We start from the raw sequence: 21,017 nt of genomic DNA on the forward strand, positions 1-21,017 counted from the left end.
TGCATTAAAAATGCGGACAGCGAGAGGTTGAACCTGGTGATGAGAAGTGCTGTGTCATGGTGAGAGGGATGGCTGTCGTCCTGGACATTTTGGGTCTGCTGCCAAACACAGAAGTTGTGGAGAGTCGTCGCAGCGTTGAAGCTCACTGTTGGCCCTTCCTGTATGGGTTGAAACACCAATGGGAATGTAACCAAGAAACTGGGTATACACATAATAATAACTGTTTTAAGTGAGTACATCCTAACAATCTCCTATTTAGAAAGATACTATACCACTATTTATTTATACCGATATTTGTCCGCTATGACTTTGGCAGGAATTACATAAGTTAAGGGTTAAGTTTTGTAAACAACTTTCAAACAATTTTGGATTAACAATGTCAGCCTCTTGTTTTTAAATTAGACTACAAGTAAATATTGTATTCCCATATAAATCTAAGGGTATATCAGGGCATACCTCTTGCACAAAGACCCCATATGAACAGCTGGAGATTTCAGATAACCCAGTGGTTATATCTACTATGACATGTTTGCCTATGAAATAGTCTACACGATGGTGTTTCTTGATGAACGCATCCATCTATCATCTCTAGCGGTTATCCTTTGAGGGTTGTCGGGTGGCTGGAGCCGAACCCAGCTGACACTGGGCAAGAGGTGTGATACACCTTGGACAGGTCGCCTGGTTATCGCAGGTTCAACATATAGTTACAAACAACCATTCACGCTTACATTCAGAACTATGGTCAATTTATCATCTCAAATAAACTTAATCAACCAGAAAAACCAATGCCCAACCATACCACCCCCTTTGATAAATCAAGCTTTTTACCCCCATTATCTTTTTTAATACCAAGGTGTTGAGTAACATGTTAAATATATCAGGTTGGAAAATACTGTTTAGGATTCAGTCACACAACTACAGTGAGTCTCATCAAGCGCATCTACAGGTAGAATCCTGCCTCTCTATAGTACAGTTTGTTTTCCAAGGAGACCTCTCTTGAGACTTGAGACTGACAAGGTTGATAGTGTCCTTTCATACAGGCCCCACAGAGAGAAGGCCAGGCCAGGGACACCTGTACTGACGTCACACATCTTTGAGACCTGGATACAGGCAGCATTCAATGTGCTGCACTCACCTGTTCATTGTGAACGAGGACGAGCTTGACAATCATGATGTTGATTAGGTTTCCTACGCTGGGATCCCTGTACACTGCTGCTACCTGTAACAAAGACAAAACACAGACAAAAAATGCAAACCTGCACCAACCTCAACCAGAGCAGAGAAACAGCGATGGCTTTTATGGTTAAGCTCCATGGGGTTTGATCAAAACAGCAACCGTGCATTGAAGTCGAAAGGAGAAAAAGTCTGCTTCAGGGGTAAGTTTAATCAACAGGGTATTAAAACCAATTACAATCCCTCCACAGACCTTAGCAAAGGAACTATAAACTAAAATCTGGACCCAGCAACAAATGTGAAACTTCAGCAATACTGAGGTTCAGAGGCTTCTGTGAGGACAGCAAAACATTCCCTCTGCAGTGGCTCTGCTCCTCCTGCTGCTTTTCTCGTGCACCCCTGTCACGGTCAGCCAGCAGTCTCCTGAGGCCGTGTGCGGCCCCCTGACAGGAACTCATTAGTCCATTATAAACATTAAGCTTGTCTTAGCCTGGGGGGAGGCAAACGTGGCCCAGGCCTGTCCAGAGTGGGCAAAGGGATCTGTCTTTGCTTGCTCTTAGTCCAACTGTGACGCAGGACTGTCCTTTGTATGCTGACTCCCAGTGTGTGTTGTTGTATGATCAGAGCAAAAGACTGACGTGAGGAGAGACTGCAGCCTGCAATAGGCCATCACCTCAGTATCCCACACAGCCAGTTAGCCAAAAGCTAAAGGTTTTCTTTAACTTCAGGGACTGGTTTTAATGGTGCAGCTGATCAGTCTCTAACTTCCCTTCATCTGCGCAACAACTTACTTTAGATCAAACCCAATGGATCAAACTTTGTACATTTCTCTATTATGCTTAAAATTATCATAATATGTTTGATACGGTTAAAATTAAGTGATTGACAGTCAATGTTAACTGGATGGGAAAAATGTGGTCCACCGGCACCACTGGTCTGCAGACATGTGCATGACAGACCTAATGTTCTGACTTAGCAGCCTAGCAATAGAACTGAACTGCACATTGGTTTTTTAACACCGACTGTTCACTCTCAGCCTCCCCTTAAGGATAACAGTCCACTGACAATCATTACTCCTTTATAAGTTAATGAGCTTTGTACAGGGTTCAGGCAGAGAGTACACACAGTTCAGTTAATCTAATAACCTGTTCAGCCTCGGCACACTCATCCACCAACACAGCTCATGTAATACATACAGAGAAAGTCAACCATAGTCAATTACTGGATTGATTGACAGTCAGCACTCCCAGACAGAGCTGGGACTCATAAAGAGCTCTAACTGCTGAGTCAGGATTTTACAATTGACTGGGCCACTTAGGCTGATGACATGGTACTCTAAGGTCATACCAGGGTTTCAAAACTAATTGTCCAGCACTAAAATCCACTGCTATTAACACAGTGACTTGGACTACAGGATTATGTTTGTGGCTGTGTTAAATGACACTATTCCTACCTCCCTAGTTTCCACAAATAAAGTTTCGGTTCATTTGGTCTAAGTTTTGAGGTATCGTCTTTTAGATAATGTTAAAACCAATATAATAAAGCTACATATAACTTTTTATGCATTGAGATCTGTATTTAAAATGATAGACTCAGGGACTATTTCTTCCATCAAGAGAAGGTCCAATTAAAGTTACCAGTCTGTTGACTATTCACAGCAGCTGGGACCATGGACCAAAGACAAAATAATAATTTTTATTTTACTTACTACTGACATGATTGTTAGGATGTAGTGCTCTAGGTTGCGCCCATGATGACGGACCATTTTGGCATCTGCTGTCACCATCAGCTCGACGTAGCGGGGATAGGAGAGGAAACGCTTGTGTCTTCGTGGGGATGTGGGGTGTGCGCCGGTGGAGTGGTTTTCATTCAAGTGCTGCTCTTCTATTGTCACTCTGAGAGAGTCCAGCTCCTGTCCCATATTCCCTCTGCTCTCAAACGAGACTGGCCCCTGCGTGTTCTCTGTTTTAGGAAAAGAAGAAAAAAAAGATCAGTGTGGAGTTGGATTGAAAACTGCAACTGATTCACCGCGCTTTTAAAATGCAGGACCATGCCTGAATTGGACGATCCATCCATCAATTCAGTCACTGGGGGCTGGAGCCAAACCCAGCTGCGAGAGGCTGGATGTATCCAGGATAGGTTGCCAGCCCATCACAGATCTGACATATCCTCACTTACCTTGTCGCTTGACCGTGGGAAAAGTAAGCAGAAAATAAAATCCACAACCAAACGAAGAATGTCAGCTGACACACACCAGGTTCACGTCTGTTCGACTTCTGCAATATCCGCACTACACAAACATGATGGACCCGCAATGCAGTTTGAGAACACAATGATGACTCCAATGTATGTACACATGTGAGTCCAGCCATAAAGAGACAACCAACTCTCACATTCACAGTCTATATCTAACCTCACTGTAACGTGCTTGTCTTTTGACGGGTAACCTAGGTACCTGTGACGCTGTACGGCGACATTCCTAACCACTGCACCAGCATGCCTGAATTGACCAATAAAACACTAACATTTCACCACATTGGATTCCACTTTATATTATAAATCATGAGAGGGGACATTGCATCTGCAGTTAAGGGTCGAAGGTTTTAGCATGGCAGGTTTCCAATTGGCACAAGAGAGGCAGGCTGGAAAGAGGCATGTCAGGATATCTGTACTCCCTGCCGCCTGAGTGCAATCCATACAAACGGAGAAACTCAATGAACCCACTTTGTGACCCGGGTCATTACGTTTACTGAAAATTAACCCGAAATGTAGAAAGCTACACCGAAATATAAATAGATCTAAAGTATTGACAAACAGATTGAAATAACACCTTTTACAGACTCAAGGTGAATGCCTTAAGCAACAGCCTTAGAGAGAAAAAAGAAATCCCAGCCATAAAATGTTCATACTCAACTGGAATTCCCTCAGCTGAACGGCACGTGTCGAGCTGGCTATCATTATAAATTCTTTCGCCATGAATGAGTGCAGTTGAAAGAGGGAGACAGAAGCAGAAGCACCGACTAGACAACTGTGAAGAGCATGTTTTATTGGGGGGAAAAAAGGAATCTGCAAAGTTGAAGTCTGACGCAAGCTAAATTACACGAACATGATGTTAGTCCACGTGGATGTTTCATCTGACAGAGTTTGGAAAAAGAGACAGAACTTGAGCAGGAGAGGGTGAATAGAACCTAATGATTAAATGGCCATGGTGTTTAGGGGGGTGGGGGGGTTACAGACGTCTGCAAGGTATGTCTGCATTTGACCAGCAAGTATGGTCTTAATATTAAATTAATAATAATATGGCACTTGGATGATATCCACAGCTTTTTGTGGTTAAACTGGACATTTGAGGATTAAGTACAGCCAGATGTGCACTGATGCAGCCATATGTAAGAAGGGGTTGCTTGGAGAAGTTAAGTAAAGTGATGGAGAACAGACAACTGATATTTATGAGTGTGTTGGGCTTGTTGGAGGCATAAGGTCTACTGAGCGCCATTCTAGTTCACATATACCTGTTGTCTACTCTGTTACCTTACAAAAATTTGCAATCAAGAGAAAATAGTAATATAAATTAAACATCAAATAACTTTCAGTAATTAAATGACTGAGAGCGTTTATATGCTAAGCATTGTTTGGAGTTCGTCATCCTAAACAACCTCCTCAGCTTTGGATAACCCGATTATAGAGAAGAGTTCCTTTGTCTTCTAAACACTCAATCTTTCCAGACAGCCAGACAGAGAGAGATTGTGTGGAAGTGTTAGGTCAGAGCGAAGCAAAAAAAAGAAGGACAACCCGTTGAGCACTCCCGAGATTATTCAAGCGATGCCCCCAGTGGGGACACAAGGCGGAGCGTGACTCCCTGGCACAATGGCACACAACTCTTGACGCCATGAGGCCCAGCCCCATGCCAGCGCCAACATCCAAGCCAGCGCAAAGCCTGTCTGTGCCCGTGCACACTGCCCAGGCGGCTGGGCCAGAACGGAGCTTTGTATTTTCCAGGAAAAATCTCTGCAAAGCCAATCCCAATCTGCTAAACCCCTTTAAACAGACTCATCACTGCAGACAGTCCGACATCAAAGGGATTATCAAAGCACAGTAGAGTATGTACGTACATCCCCAGAAATTGCTGTTCAATTTTAGAGCAAGTGAGTGTGAGATGAAAAAAGAAATGGAAATGAGGAGGAGGTTAAAATGTGGTCTCTGTTATAATAGCCTTTGAATCAGTGCAGATTAGCCACACACAACCTTTCCCAAATCGCCTTAGGTTCAAATCCCCTTCTCACTAGGTAGTGAGCTGCTACTTACACCATGAGAAGACAGGGGTGACTGCCCTGAACCGCCCGACACACAGAGACATGACATCATTCCTCTTGGCACCAAATCAGCATCACTGACACATCTAAATCTCTGGGACCAATATTACCCAAGCATCAAAATGTGACACGTGTATTTTTACACCCACAAAAAAATGTCATCAGCACAAGTCCATAAAACTAAACTTCAACAGTTCTTCATTAAGGCAGCCCCGCACGGCATCAGTGTTAGAAGTTGGCTGCAGAATTCACATAGCTAAAACAGACCAACCCACCACATTCACTTTTCTGCTCCAGCGCCTATTTGATTTGTGAACTCCCAAAAGCCTTTTTATCATTGTGCCAAAGAATTATCACACACAATGAATATTATAAACAGTGTTAATCTAGTCATTCAACAAGATGTTTGATCGCACATCTCAGGCGGTGCATCAGGCAATCAAGACTGAAATTTAGTTTGAATGCGCATACATGTTTACACTTGAGCATTTATCCAAATTCATTCATAAACATTAAAGTATGTAAGCATTTTGATGTTTGCATATGCACTTCATGTTCGAGGCCATTCATGCTCACGAAGACTGTCCAGCCTAGATGAAAGAGCTGCTCTTTAACTCTCATTCAGTTCTCTGTCAGAAGTATCAATGCCAAGAGCTCAACAGTGGGGAACACACATTTCATTGTTGAACTAATTAACATTCTTTTACAGTGGCCTGCTGAGAGTTAAAGCATCCCATTTCCCCGGGTGCCAGTTAAATAGACAGTATACCTTAGGGTGAGTATAGGTAGGTTCTTGGTTCTACATGAGGTCAGACATGGCTTGCTGCAGTTTTACTGACAGTACAACTCGAGTGGGATGATGTTGACACTCCAGCAGACAGAGGCACAATTAAGTGCAATTCTGTGGCTAGACAGAGAGAAGCCCAGGCAGCTAATTGTTGCTGCTGAAGAAGGCTTTTAAAAGTGAAGTGGCATGGCTTTTGACCTCATTGGAAGACGAAGGGCTTTGTACACTTACAGTGCTCACAGAGTTCAGTTGTTATTTTCAGTTCAGAGACATGCTAAAGACAGCATGGCCGTCAGCTGAAGAATGTGTTTGGAGTAGCAGACCCCCTTCGAGGAGACAAACACGGCTAATGGATCTGGACTCATGACGATGGTCAGCGGCCTGGAGTGTTTTCTTCAGTCAGGATCAAACTAAGAAGCCTCTCACTTTCTGCTTTTGAGAAAGTTGTCCCTTCACCAAACTTGATCAAGGCTGCACAAACCTTTAAGATTGCTGTTTGAAAAGCAGCAATTGTTTCAAAATCTGTGCATGATATTGGACAATCATCCTGAAGACCAACTGTAAATAGATGTTAGACACATTTAGATGGAGAACAATATTTTAATATTAAACCAAAAAGACAACAATCTGAATAGGAAATGTAAACAGCATTTCCTGATGATCTTAATCTGAATAGGGACATTCTCAGAATAAGGAATTGTTCAATGAGGAGTATTTGTCACACTATGTAGACAGGTATGCTCAGGTAAATTATAATCTCATTATATAGTCCGATTGGAGTTCTCACAGGATTTTGCAGTGTTGACATCGGACATTTTTGCACGCTCATCTCAATATGTCTAGCACCTTATTCTGTGAAGTCTAAATATCACAGCAAGCTTGGTAAATTCAAAAGAATAGTTAGTATTGCTCATCCATCTCCTGTATTTTCAATCATACCAAAAACCAAGTTGAGCCCCCGACACAGTGGTTTCAACAATACCTTTGCCTTGACGAACCCAAAGCAGGTCTCCAGTTTTGAGTGACGTCTGGCCTCTTAGATGATTAACAGCCAGAGCTGCAGGCGATGACACCGATGCTTAACTGGCCACTGCCTCTCCCTAGTACATCTCGATGGGAAACTGTTGCTCACCTGTCACCCACTCTCACCTCTGACTGTCAGCCATGGCACCACGCAGTCAGTCAGCTGTCAATCAAGTTGCTCTAACCATTCCAATCAGCCGCCACCTGTTAAGAATGCCCAGACAGTGGCAGAAAATAGCCCCAGCTGGAATTTGTGACGGGAACTCCTGAGACAACACATAGAGTTCAATGGGGCTGAAGCCTCGGGCAGGGCAGACACATGGCGGTTACTAAAGTTATAGACTGTCTATAGCTGCCCAGCCCTGTTCAGCCCTGTCCAGAATATCCGTTATCTTAAAATAAGATGACAACGAGTGCAATGGACCATGTTATTAGCCGCTTGCTCTATCTGTCATGCAGTGTTATGAAATATGAGGCGATGATGAGACAAAGAACCATGCTTGTAGGGAACACTTAAAAACATGTTGACTGAAGAGTCTGCAGTCAGTGCATGCTAAATCCCATTCCAACTCACTGACAGGTATATTAATATCATCGTCCTGGTGTTCCAACAAAAATGCAGAGACCATTCAGGAGGGCAATCAAAAGACATAAGAAATCCTGGTTCTTTTTGTATCCAGGCCAATAGCAAGGCAGTGGGGGATAAACCCACTTTAGAGAAGCAGGTGTAAAAGCAGAAAGGCGGGCAGTGGGAGCTCAAGAAAAGGCTGGGGCCACTGCCAAGCTCTGGAGAAAGATCGACAGGCACATGCAGCGCAGGCCAGGATTGCTTAAACACACAAAGAAAGAAACCCCTTTCTCCATTCCTCTACATTGCTCAGTCAGCAATTCCCAATACTCTGTGGGACACTTGGTCAACTGACGTGGTGCCCTGATGGATCCAAACAAACCCTCACAATCACACAACCTCTGTGCATGCACACAAAAGCCCAAAACAAACTTTTTTGACAAGTGACAATAGGTGCTTCCTGTTGGAGGAGGGCTAAGTCCGTCCAGGGGGTATGAGGGCACAGAAGAGGCCTAAGCCTTTTGGAAGATCTACAACATGTAAAGCCAGAGCCTAAAGGTGAGAAAGGTTGTCTGACTGATCAGTTCATCTCACCCTGGCTGGCCACCTTTCCTGACCCCCAGTCAAGAGTCAGAGTTAAGACGGGAACAAAGAGCTTATTGTGCACATACTCATAGTTCCAACTGAGTCCCAGCAAACAAGTCAGCAAACCCAACAACCACGCACCTCTAGGAGGGGAAAAACTCAAGGTCACATCCACCCGTCCAGTGAGTGAATCCAAACAAAGAGGGAAGTGAGGTCACAATCAACAAGTGCTTCCATTCACATACATGAAAGCGCAAAGGGAGAGCGGGCAGTGATTCAAGTCGGCTAGTTCAAACCCCAGGCGGGGGAGGGCATTTTTCCATGTAAATGAACCCATTGACCAAAAACCTGATGCTAGCATTTGAACTACCATGTATACACACTGGGCACCAAGGGGGGAATCCTATACAATGATTGTGTTGAGGGTCAGGGGGCACAGATGCCATGTGTGCCAAGTATTGCCACATCAAAGGAAGTCACTTCGCTGTCCGAGCTGCCCTCAGTTAGCCACCAAGGAATCGTGTGAAACGCTCTGGAGCCGACAGAGGAACATTGATGTTTGGATTCTCAGCTGGTAATGTTTGCTGTCAAACGGTCTGTAATCAACAAACTGTTACTAATTCAGACAAAATATGACACCCCGCAGCTTGAGACTTGTAGCCAACAACTGTGAGAAAAAGATACCGTGCAGCTTCCCCCCCGTCTTTAGGAGGGGGATTTTTAGAAAGCTAAGGGAAGAGAATTAGAGAAGAATCAGCCCCTATCTGCAGCCACCCTCATCGTTGTGGTTATCTCTATTGAAGGACGGCACATAGATTCACATGCAAGCTTGGAGACAGATACCATGCAGAATGTGCCATTAAGGGTCGGAGCTGTGCTGTGAATAGAGCTCGCTGAGCTTCTTCCCCCAGAGGCTCTTAAAAGCCAAAACCAGGCAAAACAAGCCATTCTGCGACTTTAAAACATTAATCACCCACTCAACAGTTATCAACTCCAGAGGTATTCTAAACAGCAGGGAAGCCACCCAGGTTGGCTGACAGAGGAGATAGACTTGTACGGTTGCTCACAATGTCAGTCAGTGAGGCCTAATAAAGATATCCAGATTATTTGATGCAGTTCTGTATCTCTGATTAGCAGTCTTAGTCTGACACTTGTGCATTTAAACAAAAAAAAAACTCTTATCTATTTAACTGCACATAGAGTGATAGTGCAGTGCTTTGTCGACAGCGCATGAAAACACACACACAGTGAAGAAAAGCAGCTGAAGACAGGTACATGGCCTTTTCATGACTGCTGAAATAACAAAACATAATTTTCCATCAAGGTCACACTTTAAAAGCCCTCATCATTGCACTTCTGCCTCTGACACTTCATAGCCATGACGGCAAATGTGCAAAAAAGTCAAGTATTTGTACATGTCAGGAAAGACAAGTGCAACATTTGAAACAAATTCTCTGCTAAATTGTTTCGTGTGGAAACATGGTCTTCCTCTCCTTTCAACACATCTTTCCATGGTCTGCAGACACTGTACAAACTTTGGAAACTCTTACTGCATTGGGACACAGAAGTTCCAGTTGTTTTGGCACCGACTGTAGTGAACTCGGGCATTACTACACAACATCATATCTGAGGGAAAGGCTTATCCCAATAGAGGCACTGTATCTTTCTGCCGACGCACATCTTGTTTCCTCGAGATATGGTTGATAAAACACAGCTTGTTTCATGTATCTACAGAGGGTTTCTTTTGGGGCAGAGCAAAGAAAATAGGGGATTTCTCAAAAATGACTGCAGCATGACTTAGTCCTGCAAAACAAAGTCTTTACAGATGGGAGAGACTGACCAGCTAGCAGAAGCATTGGTGCCTATTCAGTATTTTCAGATGTGTAGACCCACAGGGCCTCTTAACCTGTGAACCTCTTCAAATTCTCAAAACTGCCAAACCCCTCAGCACTCAAAGTCCAGCTCCCCATTTTGATTTAAGACAAGTCCTCTTCAGACCATAATGAAAATAAAGCAGTGAAAAAAAATAAAGAAAGCTGGAGTACCATAAGATAACTAACTCTGCCAAATAATGTTTTATAGATCTTCAAAAAGAGGAGTTACTGGAAGGGACACTTCATAAGCTGCCATTGAGAAATGTTAATCAGTTGGATTGCCACTTTGAGTTGGCACACAATATAAAATGCCCTTCACCTTTACTGAGATGTGCAGTCCAAATATGATGCTCATAAAAGATTCAGGTCTTAATTCCTAGATTAACAATGATTCTACTTGGTGGTCCTGAGATCCTCCACACTAAGGACGTCCTGTGGGGATACACAGAGCTACTAAGTTTCCCAAGGAATTTAACCCATAAGTCGTTAGAGGCAAGTGTCCAAATACATTACCAGGAGCAGCAACTGTTTTGCAAGTAGACATATACGCACCATGCCAGTGTTTATAACATGCTAGTAGCAGCGTGTACTGCACTTCTTCCCATAAAAAGACAAGACAGGGTTGTTAGTCTTGGCTCGGTGAGGCCTTCAAAGAGCCAATTTATCATTGCATCTGGAGAGGGGCCTATCTGATAGGGCTGAAGAGCAACAGCCTGGGACACCTCATAGTCCTAAAGCAAACCCCCCTTGGATCTTTTAATCCTTTTGCTCAATGTTTAGCTGCGGCCCGTCCTACAGATGTCACGTCCACATACGAGTTGGGGGAATTACTATGTTTTTCTATGCTTCGTGATGGGGACATGAACGACTCTGCATCGATGCAGAGACAGAACATAATCCATACTTCATTGTTGCAAAAGAAGCGACGCTGCGCTTATCCAGGAACATAAATATGAATTCAGCAGTTTTTCATAAAGATCAGATCTAAGCGTGAGTCACTAGAAAAAGAGCAGAGAAGCAGAATACACTTATTGTTGTCGTCTTATTTTTAAATTGAAAAGCTTATTTTGTAAATTACGGCAAACTTGTAAAAAAAGCAACAGTCTAAAATACTTTTGTAAAGTCTAGTAGTCACACAGTGATAAAAAATGTATCATGTACAGAAATAAAATTCTTTGATGAATCCACACGCATCGATAATTGTTTTATAATCGAATAGTAGCCCAGTGTACATCTACTGTTTGTAGATGTACAGTAGACATCTACAAACAGTAGATGTACACTTCTCTGAAACAGTAGATTCAGAGAATCTACTGTTTGTAGATGTATACTGACTAATAATAAGTTCTAATAATAAGTTCTGCATCGTTTATTGGTTCATGCTTAGGGGAACAAGTCTAGATCTATCTCAAGAAGTAATAAGTCGAAATTCAACAATAACTGGCAAAAGCATAAAGATAATTCAATGGCAGTGGATATCCCTGGCGCCTAAGAAGTCAGGAGTCACTCAGCAAGCATACACTCATCCGTTTCTTAAGGGAGAGTATATTTAAAAGTGCCTCAGAGTGGGGGGCTGAGAGACCCTCGAGATTTCTCAGCCTCTGTCTGCCACACACAGACTGAGTGAGTGAAAGGACACATCGTATTAAGGGGGTATTGGCCTGGCCCATCAGGTCAGTCCAAGTTCTTTAAACCGCCGCCGCACACAATGGTTACCACCAGGCGACAATGGCCGGGTTCAGACAACAAGCAAATCAAGCAGCCTGTACATAAAAGATTTATTGCATCCAACAACAAAGGCCGCCCACGGAGCTCCCTGCAAGGACAACTCTAAGGCCCCTCTGTCGCTGTGAACTCCACTCGGTCACCCGGCTTTCTTTTGAGGGCCTCTCCACCGCCCAAAGGCCTCCACCATAAAAATTCAAATGATATTGGGGGAACTTTCGAGCAGCCTCCCAAGCAGAAAACCTCTCCACTTCTTTTCATCACAACTGCGACCTAAGAGGTGACTGTTCCTTCTCTATGAGTTCTCAGCCTTAGGATTGAATGTTCAAGCATAAGTGGAGTAATAACATCAGGCAGTGCTGGAGTTTAATTAAGCTGAGGAGTTTTGAGCAACACCCCTCTATCAAGGCTGAAGTCTTTTGGGAATCCTTCAAGCCAAAGATCGTGACTGAGTGTAATTTACATTTTATGCAGTGTTTATTGCTCCGGCTGAGAGAGTGAACACAGGTCATCAGGAGTGAGGTGTTTGCGGGTGAAAGTCAGACAGACAGCGGTTACAGGCAGCATAGTTAGTCAGTCGTAGTCTGTTACCTGAGGCAGCACAGGGCTCTGTGTTGTTGCCGGTATTCGAGATGTTCCTCTTCCTCTCGTGTCGATAGACCAGATGAGGTTTGTTGTTCTCCTCGACATATTCCTCCCCGTCAGCATTTAAAAGAGGTTCCAGGAAATATTCACCATGTTGTGTTGTAAAAGTTCCAATCTAGAGCAAAAACAGAGGCGTCATTTATTAGATATGTGAGAAAGGCATGCACGTGTGTGTGTGTGCAGACTGTACGGTATATGTGCAGGTTTAGTTTACAGATGGAGGCATAGTTTCATTTAAATAGCTTGTGGTGTAATTGCAGTCATTCTGTTTTGCCCTTGAGCACCACTGAGCACATTATTTCCATGCCTTTGAACGAGCTCTGTCTTTTGACGTCTGCACATAAAAAGAACATGCTGACTCAGACAAAGGTCAGAGAATACCTGTAACAGTTCACTGTCAGTCATTGTTGAAACTGGACCCCAGAAGACAATTGTGGAACATTTGAAGCCTTTTTACACATTTATTGACAAACAGGTGAGCCATCAAATGTGCAGTAAGCCTTTTCATACTTTTATGAAGTAGTTCTTATTTCAGAGCGCTTTTTATAACTGTGAAAAATCCCATTTCCCATTACAGCCTGACACTGGGAGGAGTGACATCATCATACATGGACAGAGCTGCTGACAGAGGAATGCTAATATTGATTTGGCAGCTCAGTCCCTCACAAAGCTTCTTAGCTCACTTGGCCATGAGGAACATGGGTGTTTGTATGGTAATTTCATGTGCACAGTTAAACAGGATATTGAACGCTGGAATGTTATCTTTACGGCAGCATTATTCCACAACCCTCCGCGCAAGTGATGGACATTTGGCAATGGAAAACATACAAATCGAATAAGGGAAACATGTACAAACTGCACCTTGAGTCTTCCCCCCTTTCAAAGAGTGAAGGATTAGTGTGCTTGCACATATATCTCATGCTTCCTCGAAAGTGCTACAGGCCTTGAGTGTTCCATGTGTTCATTGCTGCTTATTTTAGAGAAAGATGTGCCAATGTATTGGATATACACTTAAGTTAAAAGAAAAGAAATAGAATAAAAAACTAAATAATTAAAACTGCTTTAAAATAAAAGAGGATGTTTTTAAAGATTGCCCCTTGAACACAAATCTATTTTCTTAATCTTATCTGAGGACATAATGTGATAATTTAGGGAAGCAGTTCACATATATTACTATTAGCAACCTGCAGATTCCACACGTCCGTCTGTGTGTGCCGCACATATCTCGAGAATTCATCAGCTTCACAGTTCGTAAATGTGTTATTAAGGGAATGTTGAACGTTGAATTTGGGTAAACTTTGATTAAACAGACAACCAGCAGCAGCAATGGCGTTGATCAGAACAACTGTCCGTTCACAACAACGGCAACAATTATGTATTCTCAGTTCTCCAGGGTTCTGCGTACTAAGTCAAGCTTTACTGAACTTTGAATAAGCAGGTTCATATCTTTGGAATAAATGAGGAAAATGGTTCACGAAAAGAACACTAGTATAAAAAAAGAATACATTTTGTGGCTCAAATTTCACAGATATTTTCAACTTGTTTTAGGTCACACAACATTATTATTATGAATCACTTACAATAACACATTTTCTCTTGCCGTATGAACTGTATTATATATGTAGACACAGCGAGATACTGTGTTGAGCTTCAAAGTTAATCACTGATCTTAGAAACACCAGTCGATGGATGGGATTGCCCAACTGTCATGGAATTTAAGAAGTTCAAATTCCCTTTTTGGGGCCATTTAAGGACTGTTAAACGATATTGGGTCTGAAAACATTCTGTTTTGCTTTAATGGATTGTGTAATTGTAAACATTTGTCAAATAATTTCTGCATAAAGACACTTTTTTCACCCAACATGAGAATGTTGCAGCCTTGTTGTTGAACTAATCTAAACATGATGGATGATTAATACAGACTAACAACTGGTAGATGTTTACCTGTATCTTGTAAATCACTATCTATGGTCAGTTAGCTTTAATTGGATAATTACGGCTGAGTCTTTCTGAGGTTTTCATGTGGTGTTGACTGAAGGCTGAACAGACAGCTGCTCTGTTTGGAGGAGAGCAGAGTTTCAGGGTTTCCCAGCATTAGCTCAGCAGCAAATCTGGCAAACATCTGAACAGACACAAATGCTGCTGTTCAGTCGTGGGTTCTGAAATGGACTTTACAAGTCAAGAACTTCTATTTGAGGCAAGGACACACTTAATGATATGGATGAAATGACCGCTGGCCCACATCTGTTTTATAAAATCCCACACACTCAAATCCGGCAGTGGCTGCTGAGTCATGCGGACGTATAACATTCAGCTGCAGTCAATCTCTAAAGTTAAATAGGACATAAAGGCGTCATGAGCCTGATCTTTGCACAGAGGTACTGTACATCACTAGGTGCTGGAACGAAAGCAGCCTCATTTCAGACAGAGTGACTCAACACACATCCTCTATTATGTGAGTGGATTGAGAGAATGAGCTTGTTCAGGAACTAACATTTCCCACACTGTGAGCAATCCTTAAGTCCCCCAGTAGCTTCATTGGCAGCTGTTCTCTTAACACAGCATTTCTCCCCTTCTCTGCCCATCACAGCTCACTTTGAAAAGGCCAAAAGCCCCTCAACACTACCCCCTCCAGATTCCCCCCCAGGGATGGCTTTGAGCGACTCTTGACGAAGGGGGAACCTGCTTTTTTCCAGAATGACCCCTTTGTTTTAGGACTTAATTATTCCTAAATGACCTCATCCCAACAAAATGTGCCTGGCCATTAAGGCCCAATGATCAGACACCGACACATTTATGACCCAATAGCCTCTGGGCTGTCTCTTTTGTCCTGTCATTCTCAATGAGTGATGAGCAAAGATTGCTTGAGAAAGGATGCAAACATGTTTGGATAAGCGAGTCATACATCAAAGATGAGCAGTGTGACAATTAAAAGCTTATTACCCTGATAATTCCAGCATACCTTGTGTCTTCGATTGTTACACAAGCGCGACTAAACACTTGTGGAGGTATCTTTTCTCAAATGTCAGAATAAATAGGCGTTTATCCCCACTAAGAGATAAATCCCGATAATTTTTAATCATTACGTCATGTCAAAAGGAGTGCAATCACCACATGCAGTGTGAATGTTCTAGTTCTAAAAGCTTCAAAGTGCAGCTGACGCCTATTCTGTGACATGCTATCCTGGTACTGTACCCAGTGCACCTATCTAAAATAAGGATTATGTCACTGATAGATGTCATGACAGGGAGGGAGACTCCAGGGCCTCCTGTCTGTGTTGCAGTGGCCAGCCAGATCCCCCCCCCCCCCCCCCCCCCATCACCACCACCACCACCACAACCACCACCACACAGACACCACCACAATCCAGCTGGCGCGACTGTGGTCAAACCCCTGCCCCTGGACCAGTAACCTTCTGTGACCCAGGAAGTCATTGCCTTCAACACTTATTAGATTGTCTCGCACAGGAATCACCCAATTAAATGACACGGACATCAGGATCCTCGTAATATAACAGGACTGTAAACTCATTATTACCCAATAACTCCATTAAAGCCCCATAAGATCTAAAAGATGTGCTAAAGAGCAATCCAGAGGCAAACAGCTGCTTTAGACTGATGACCACGTCTGGAAGCTGCAAATGATGATTACTTGTTGTGTTGACAACTGATGTGATGATTTTAAGTCAAAAACTAACAACTCCCATCACAAGTGGTCAGGGCCTGACAGAGGTGACATCTTCAGACAGAAACCCAAACCCCAAAATAGGATAAGTACAATGATACATAAAAGCCGTGTGTGATTGGAGGAGCAAATGTTTGGAATTTGCCAATACAACAATATTAAAAAACATGCCAGTGATATATTCATCAATAGCAAAATAATAACAGTTAAATATGTATTGATATATTGCTTATGCATTGTGCAAATAGATCAATTAACACAAATTGATACTCCTACACTACCTCATACTGGTAAAACGTTTTGCTGCTATTTATAAAACCACAACCTTCAATCAGAAGCAAAAAACACTGTCTCTGAAGCCCAACGTTTTATTAATGTAAACATTTTTTTTCATCATATCATTTTTAGCCAAATTGACTTAACTGATTACTCCACAAACAAAACTCTCCCCAGTGATCCAGCACAGAACCACAACCCCGCTGGCAGCTGATCACTGGCCCTTGCTCAAGAGCACTTGGGCAGAGTGGATGTCACACTCACTTAACACTGCAGCACCCTGATGCCCAGGCTGCACCGAGCAACAGCAGCATCAGCCCAACAGGTAGCAGGACGCAGAGTCCACTCTCCTCCTCGCGAGTGAGACATGAGAGCACAGGGAAGGGGGGGGGGGGGGGGTCGCATGCTCAGATGCACACCGTGTAGAACCACAAGTTTGAGACGAGGTTTGATACTCACAAGGCCAGTGCACAGGCTGAACACCGCGGGGTACTCGCTCTTGGCGTTGACGTGTCCGCTGAAAAAGCAGTGGCGCATATCGCTCGGGTCGCGGGCGTCCGTGTCGTTGCCCTGTCGCGCGCCCAAGTGGGTGACCGCGTACGAGGGCGCGATGAAGCCGGAGTCCGCGGTCAGGTTGAGATGGAAGCGCTCCCCGAACGCGTCCACCCGGTAGAGAACCCGCGGAGCCGACAGGTCGTCGCCGGGAGCCAAACTCCTGCGTCTCCTCCGGTAGTGCAGCGCGTGGGGGAACGACTCCCCGAAGTCGTTCAGCCGCAGCGGGGTGATGATTTCATACGATGACAGCCGCTTGACGAAGCTTTCTGCAGAACACAAGAACGCTCATTTAACACCAGGCTGCAGACTGACAGCCCCGCCGCGCACATCTCCCCCCCGGGAACCGGTGTCGTGCGCCTCCGACACGAACCGAGGCAGAACTCTTACCTTGTTTCGGATGCAGTCGGTACTGCAGAGTGTCGCGGACCAGTGCTGACAGATGACACGTTAGTCCAAGCAGCCACATTGCAAACTGCATGATTCCCCCCGCGACGAAACCCCTCCAAGGCAAAGTACCCTCCGTCCCTGCCGAGCGAGCTCCCCGTGCTCCCGCTCCCTTTCCCCCGGCTTGTCAGCGGCAACAGGTCGCTGGCTCCGCGGAGGAGGCTCTGTGCAGCGCAAGTCTCGCAAAGTGCACTGGCCTCATCGCATTGCTAAACCTGCATCCACTACCCCCTCTCTAGACTACGGCTAATTCTTATGACACGTTCATCCCCCTGACCACAACACACACAAAAAAAAAATGTGCTGCCTAATGTAAACTGCAGTCTATACTGAAGGGAGGGATCTGTGCCAAGTACGCTTTCCCTCAGCCATCCCTGGAACACCCCGTGCGCCCGAAGCACTCACGGAGTCCGAAGCAACGCCCCCGTGTGCGCTCCCGAGCCAATGGAGAGTGCGCCTCCACCACCACACATGGGGCAGGCTCCACTGCTGCAGAGCTGGGAAGACTGGGATTACACTGTAGAAGCAATACGACCATCAGGACCTCAGGGTTTAAGGTTTGTCCTCTGCAGTGGTGAGGCTATATTGTAAAATATGACTGACACACCTGATGAAAATTCTCTACCACGCAGACATTGTTCTATTGTTAGTTGTTCTGTGATAAACACAACAAAAGTGCCTTACATGATATTATACCTGGGGCTTGTGATGCTTCTGAGGGGGCAAACACAGAGTTTATATATTTGGTTAAGGTTAAAGAAAGTAGAACTCTGGATATATTGGACTATATCAGCTGCATGGATCAGTATGTCAGCTGATACGTCTGCATCTCAGGTGATCGAGCCCATCACCCACTGACCAGAAGGTCGGGGTTGGATCCCAGTCCCCCAGCATATTTTCCAGTCCACATGCTGAAGTGTCCATGGGCAAGACAGTGAACTCCAACTGGCCCCTGATGGCTGCACGTGCCATCATTGTGAGAGAGAGGTGCGTTGTGCAAATGGCGGAACGTGACTGTACAGTAAAGAGCCGAGAATGCTCAATAAGATGAGGACAGCTGTATTTAAGTATCTGTTTAGCATTTGCATGTTTGAGACACATTAATTCGTCCATCTATATAAATAAATCCTTTTAAAATCCCACTCACATTTGCAACAACTTTAATAACTAATAATCCAATCTTATTATCTTTCTCTACAGCATGCCATGTGACTTGATTGACACATGTTTACAGAATAAGTGGCAGTTCATTTTAACTACAGTCTAATATTGCTTATTCAGCAGCCTTTAATGAACACCATTTATAGGCCGGATGTTCACCGGCTAAACAGAGGTCATGGGGTTGGCGATTAGCTCAGATATTAGCAGCAGGACAGAGAGGATTGGATGCTGTAGGAGTTTTGGACAGCAGAGATTACGATAAGAATCTTCAGAGTACAACATTGGGTACGTGTTGTTTACTTCCTTCCCTAAAGTCAGGGAGGTCTCAACATGCTACAGCGACGTGTGTAGTGGATCCAGATTTGTGTTGGACAATAGAAAATAAACCGTACGCACACGCTTCATTTAGTTCATAGAAAGAAATGATGTAACTCAAGAACTCGTGGAACACATGCTCACCCAGATGTGTCACTACTTCAGCACTCCACATGTGATTAGTGTTTGTGAGGGGATCGGAATTTCAGATTCAGTCATTGCATCACATTTGCCATTTCCAGCAGCAGTCTGTTTGGAGGTTTGTTTTTCTTTTTGTTTAATGGGATAATCAGAAATCAGATGGTTTCGCTCAGAGGTGATGACAGTGTGTGAACCCTGTGACTGTTAATTCACTAATGATTAATTTTCTGCTTCTACATCTCCAGAATATGTGATGTGTGTGTAGGTGTGGAGAATGTGAAGTTGTGTTTAAGGCAGTCCTGACTGTGTTGTGTAACCAAAGCAGAGACTAATGTAACAAATTACTGTATAGAAATTACATATAATAATGAGAATTTATTAAAATGTTTTAGTAACTTCCGCGACACTGTTGCTAGCAGGTTTGTTTAATATCAGCTGGGATATCAGATTTATTTAGCTCTCGGTACTGAGCTGAATAAATCTATTATCACTAGTGGTAAATAGTTGCTTTTTACATCAACACTTGAATCTATCAAGGTTTTATTTCAGGTCAGTGTGTCATTATGTCAATCTTGAGATATAGTAAAATAAATAAAGACATAAAGGAAATGTTAAGTGTACATAATAAACAGGGAACTCAGTGATGAGTTCGTAGAAGCCTCTCAGTGCTGGTGACCTGAAGGACTTTGATATGACATTAATGCTTGTCAGTCTGAATTTAATATTGCATGTTTAACTGATTCAACCGAGAAACTAATTGTGTCACATTTATCGTTATCTTTAGGCCTGTACTACGCATTTCAATCTATAAATTCAAACAAAAGGAGCCACTGTAGGAAGTGATTATAATTCGTGGGAAAGTAATAGGCACTCACAGCAAAAAATAATCAGCAGTGAGGGCATTATGAGCCATCCCTCACTGTCATCTGGAGGAGGAAGTAGACTTCCTTGGCCATGATGTGGTCAGCTTCTCGTTAATCATTCGGGCACGTTAGGTCTTACACAAAGTTGATGGACGTGTGAAAGGAGCTTTGTTTTTCATGTCCTTTGAAGACTAATGTCACAGCATTGGGGGTAATTCCACTCGGTGGGCTCACCGGAAACACTTTTGGATCCAGTCAGCTCTTTCTTTGACGGAGAGCATCTCGCCTCCAAGTCAGGGCTTTTACTTTTTAAAAGTCTCTCTCGCTCCTTGCGCTCTTTCTCTTCCCCTCCGTCCGTCTCCCTCTTGATGCTTTCTTTCTGAAAGTAGTGGTTTCAGATAAAAGGAGGGAAGGCAGGAAGGAAGGATGGAGAGATGGAGAGATGGAGAGATGGAGAGATGGAGAGATGGAGAGATGATAGATGGATGAATGGATAGATGAATGAATGGATGGATGAATACTCGGCTAGATGGATGATGGCTAGATGGCTGGATGGATAGATGATAGATGATAGATGATAGATGGCTAGATAGATAGGTTCCTTGATCTACAGTAAATATGTGAACATCTGTTATGACATCCCTTGTGATGTGAACAAAGAAATATGAAAAAATGTAAAGCACATCTTGAAACAGTAAAAACCAATAAAACAACAAGATTCACATATTCCCTTTGCTTATAGTTGACAACATCTACAAAAGAAAGGACAAAACCAATTCCAATGCACTGTGGGCTCAGCGCTCAAGTCAGGCTGCCGGAGCTGCATCTGCATTTCATAGCTCCTGTGATGAAGTTATTGTTATTTTGAGGAAAAAGTCTCTGCAC

The 21,017-nt window shown here is 43.6% G+C and overlaps 1 protein-coding gene across 3 annotated transcripts in view; it reads right to left on the reverse strand.

Annotated features, from left to right (window-relative positions):
* The window catches only part of LOC133955766 (A disintegrin and metalloproteinase with thrombospondin motifs 20-like), an 86,537-nt gene extending 68,684 nt beyond the window's left edge, over positions 1-17,853 (reverse strand). Inside the window, exons 1-7 of one of the 3 annotated variants that reach the window (XM_062390782.1) lie at positions 17,596-17,853; positions 17,113-17,474; positions 12,640-12,808; positions 6,556-6,569; positions 2,882-3,124; positions 1,136-1,219; positions 34-158 (exon numbers count right to left, since the gene is read on the reverse strand). In XM_062390782.1, coding sequence (XP_062246766.1) covers positions 34-158; positions 1,136-1,219; positions 2,882-3,124; positions 6,556-6,569; positions 12,640-12,808; positions 17,113-17,474; positions 17,596-17,686 — 1,088 coding nt within the window. In that variant the 5' untranslated portion in view covers positions 17,687-17,853. Of the gene's footprint in view, positions 1-33; positions 159-1,135; positions 1,220-2,881; positions 3,136-6,555; positions 6,570-7,346; positions 7,374-12,639; positions 12,809-17,112; positions 17,475-17,595 lie in introns of all 3 variants that reach the window. The other 2 variants (XM_062390781.1, XM_062390780.1) reach the window with 2 other exon arrangements.
* Between the last annotated feature and the right edge of the window lie 3,164 nt (positions 17,854-21,017).

The sequence above is a fragment of the Platichthys flesus genome, chromosome 6 (assembly GCF_949316205.1).
Source record: "Platichthys flesus chromosome 6, fPlaFle2.1, whole genome shotgun sequence".
Taxonomy (NCBI): Eukaryota; Metazoa; Chordata; class Actinopteri; order Pleuronectiformes; family Pleuronectidae; genus Platichthys; species Platichthys flesus.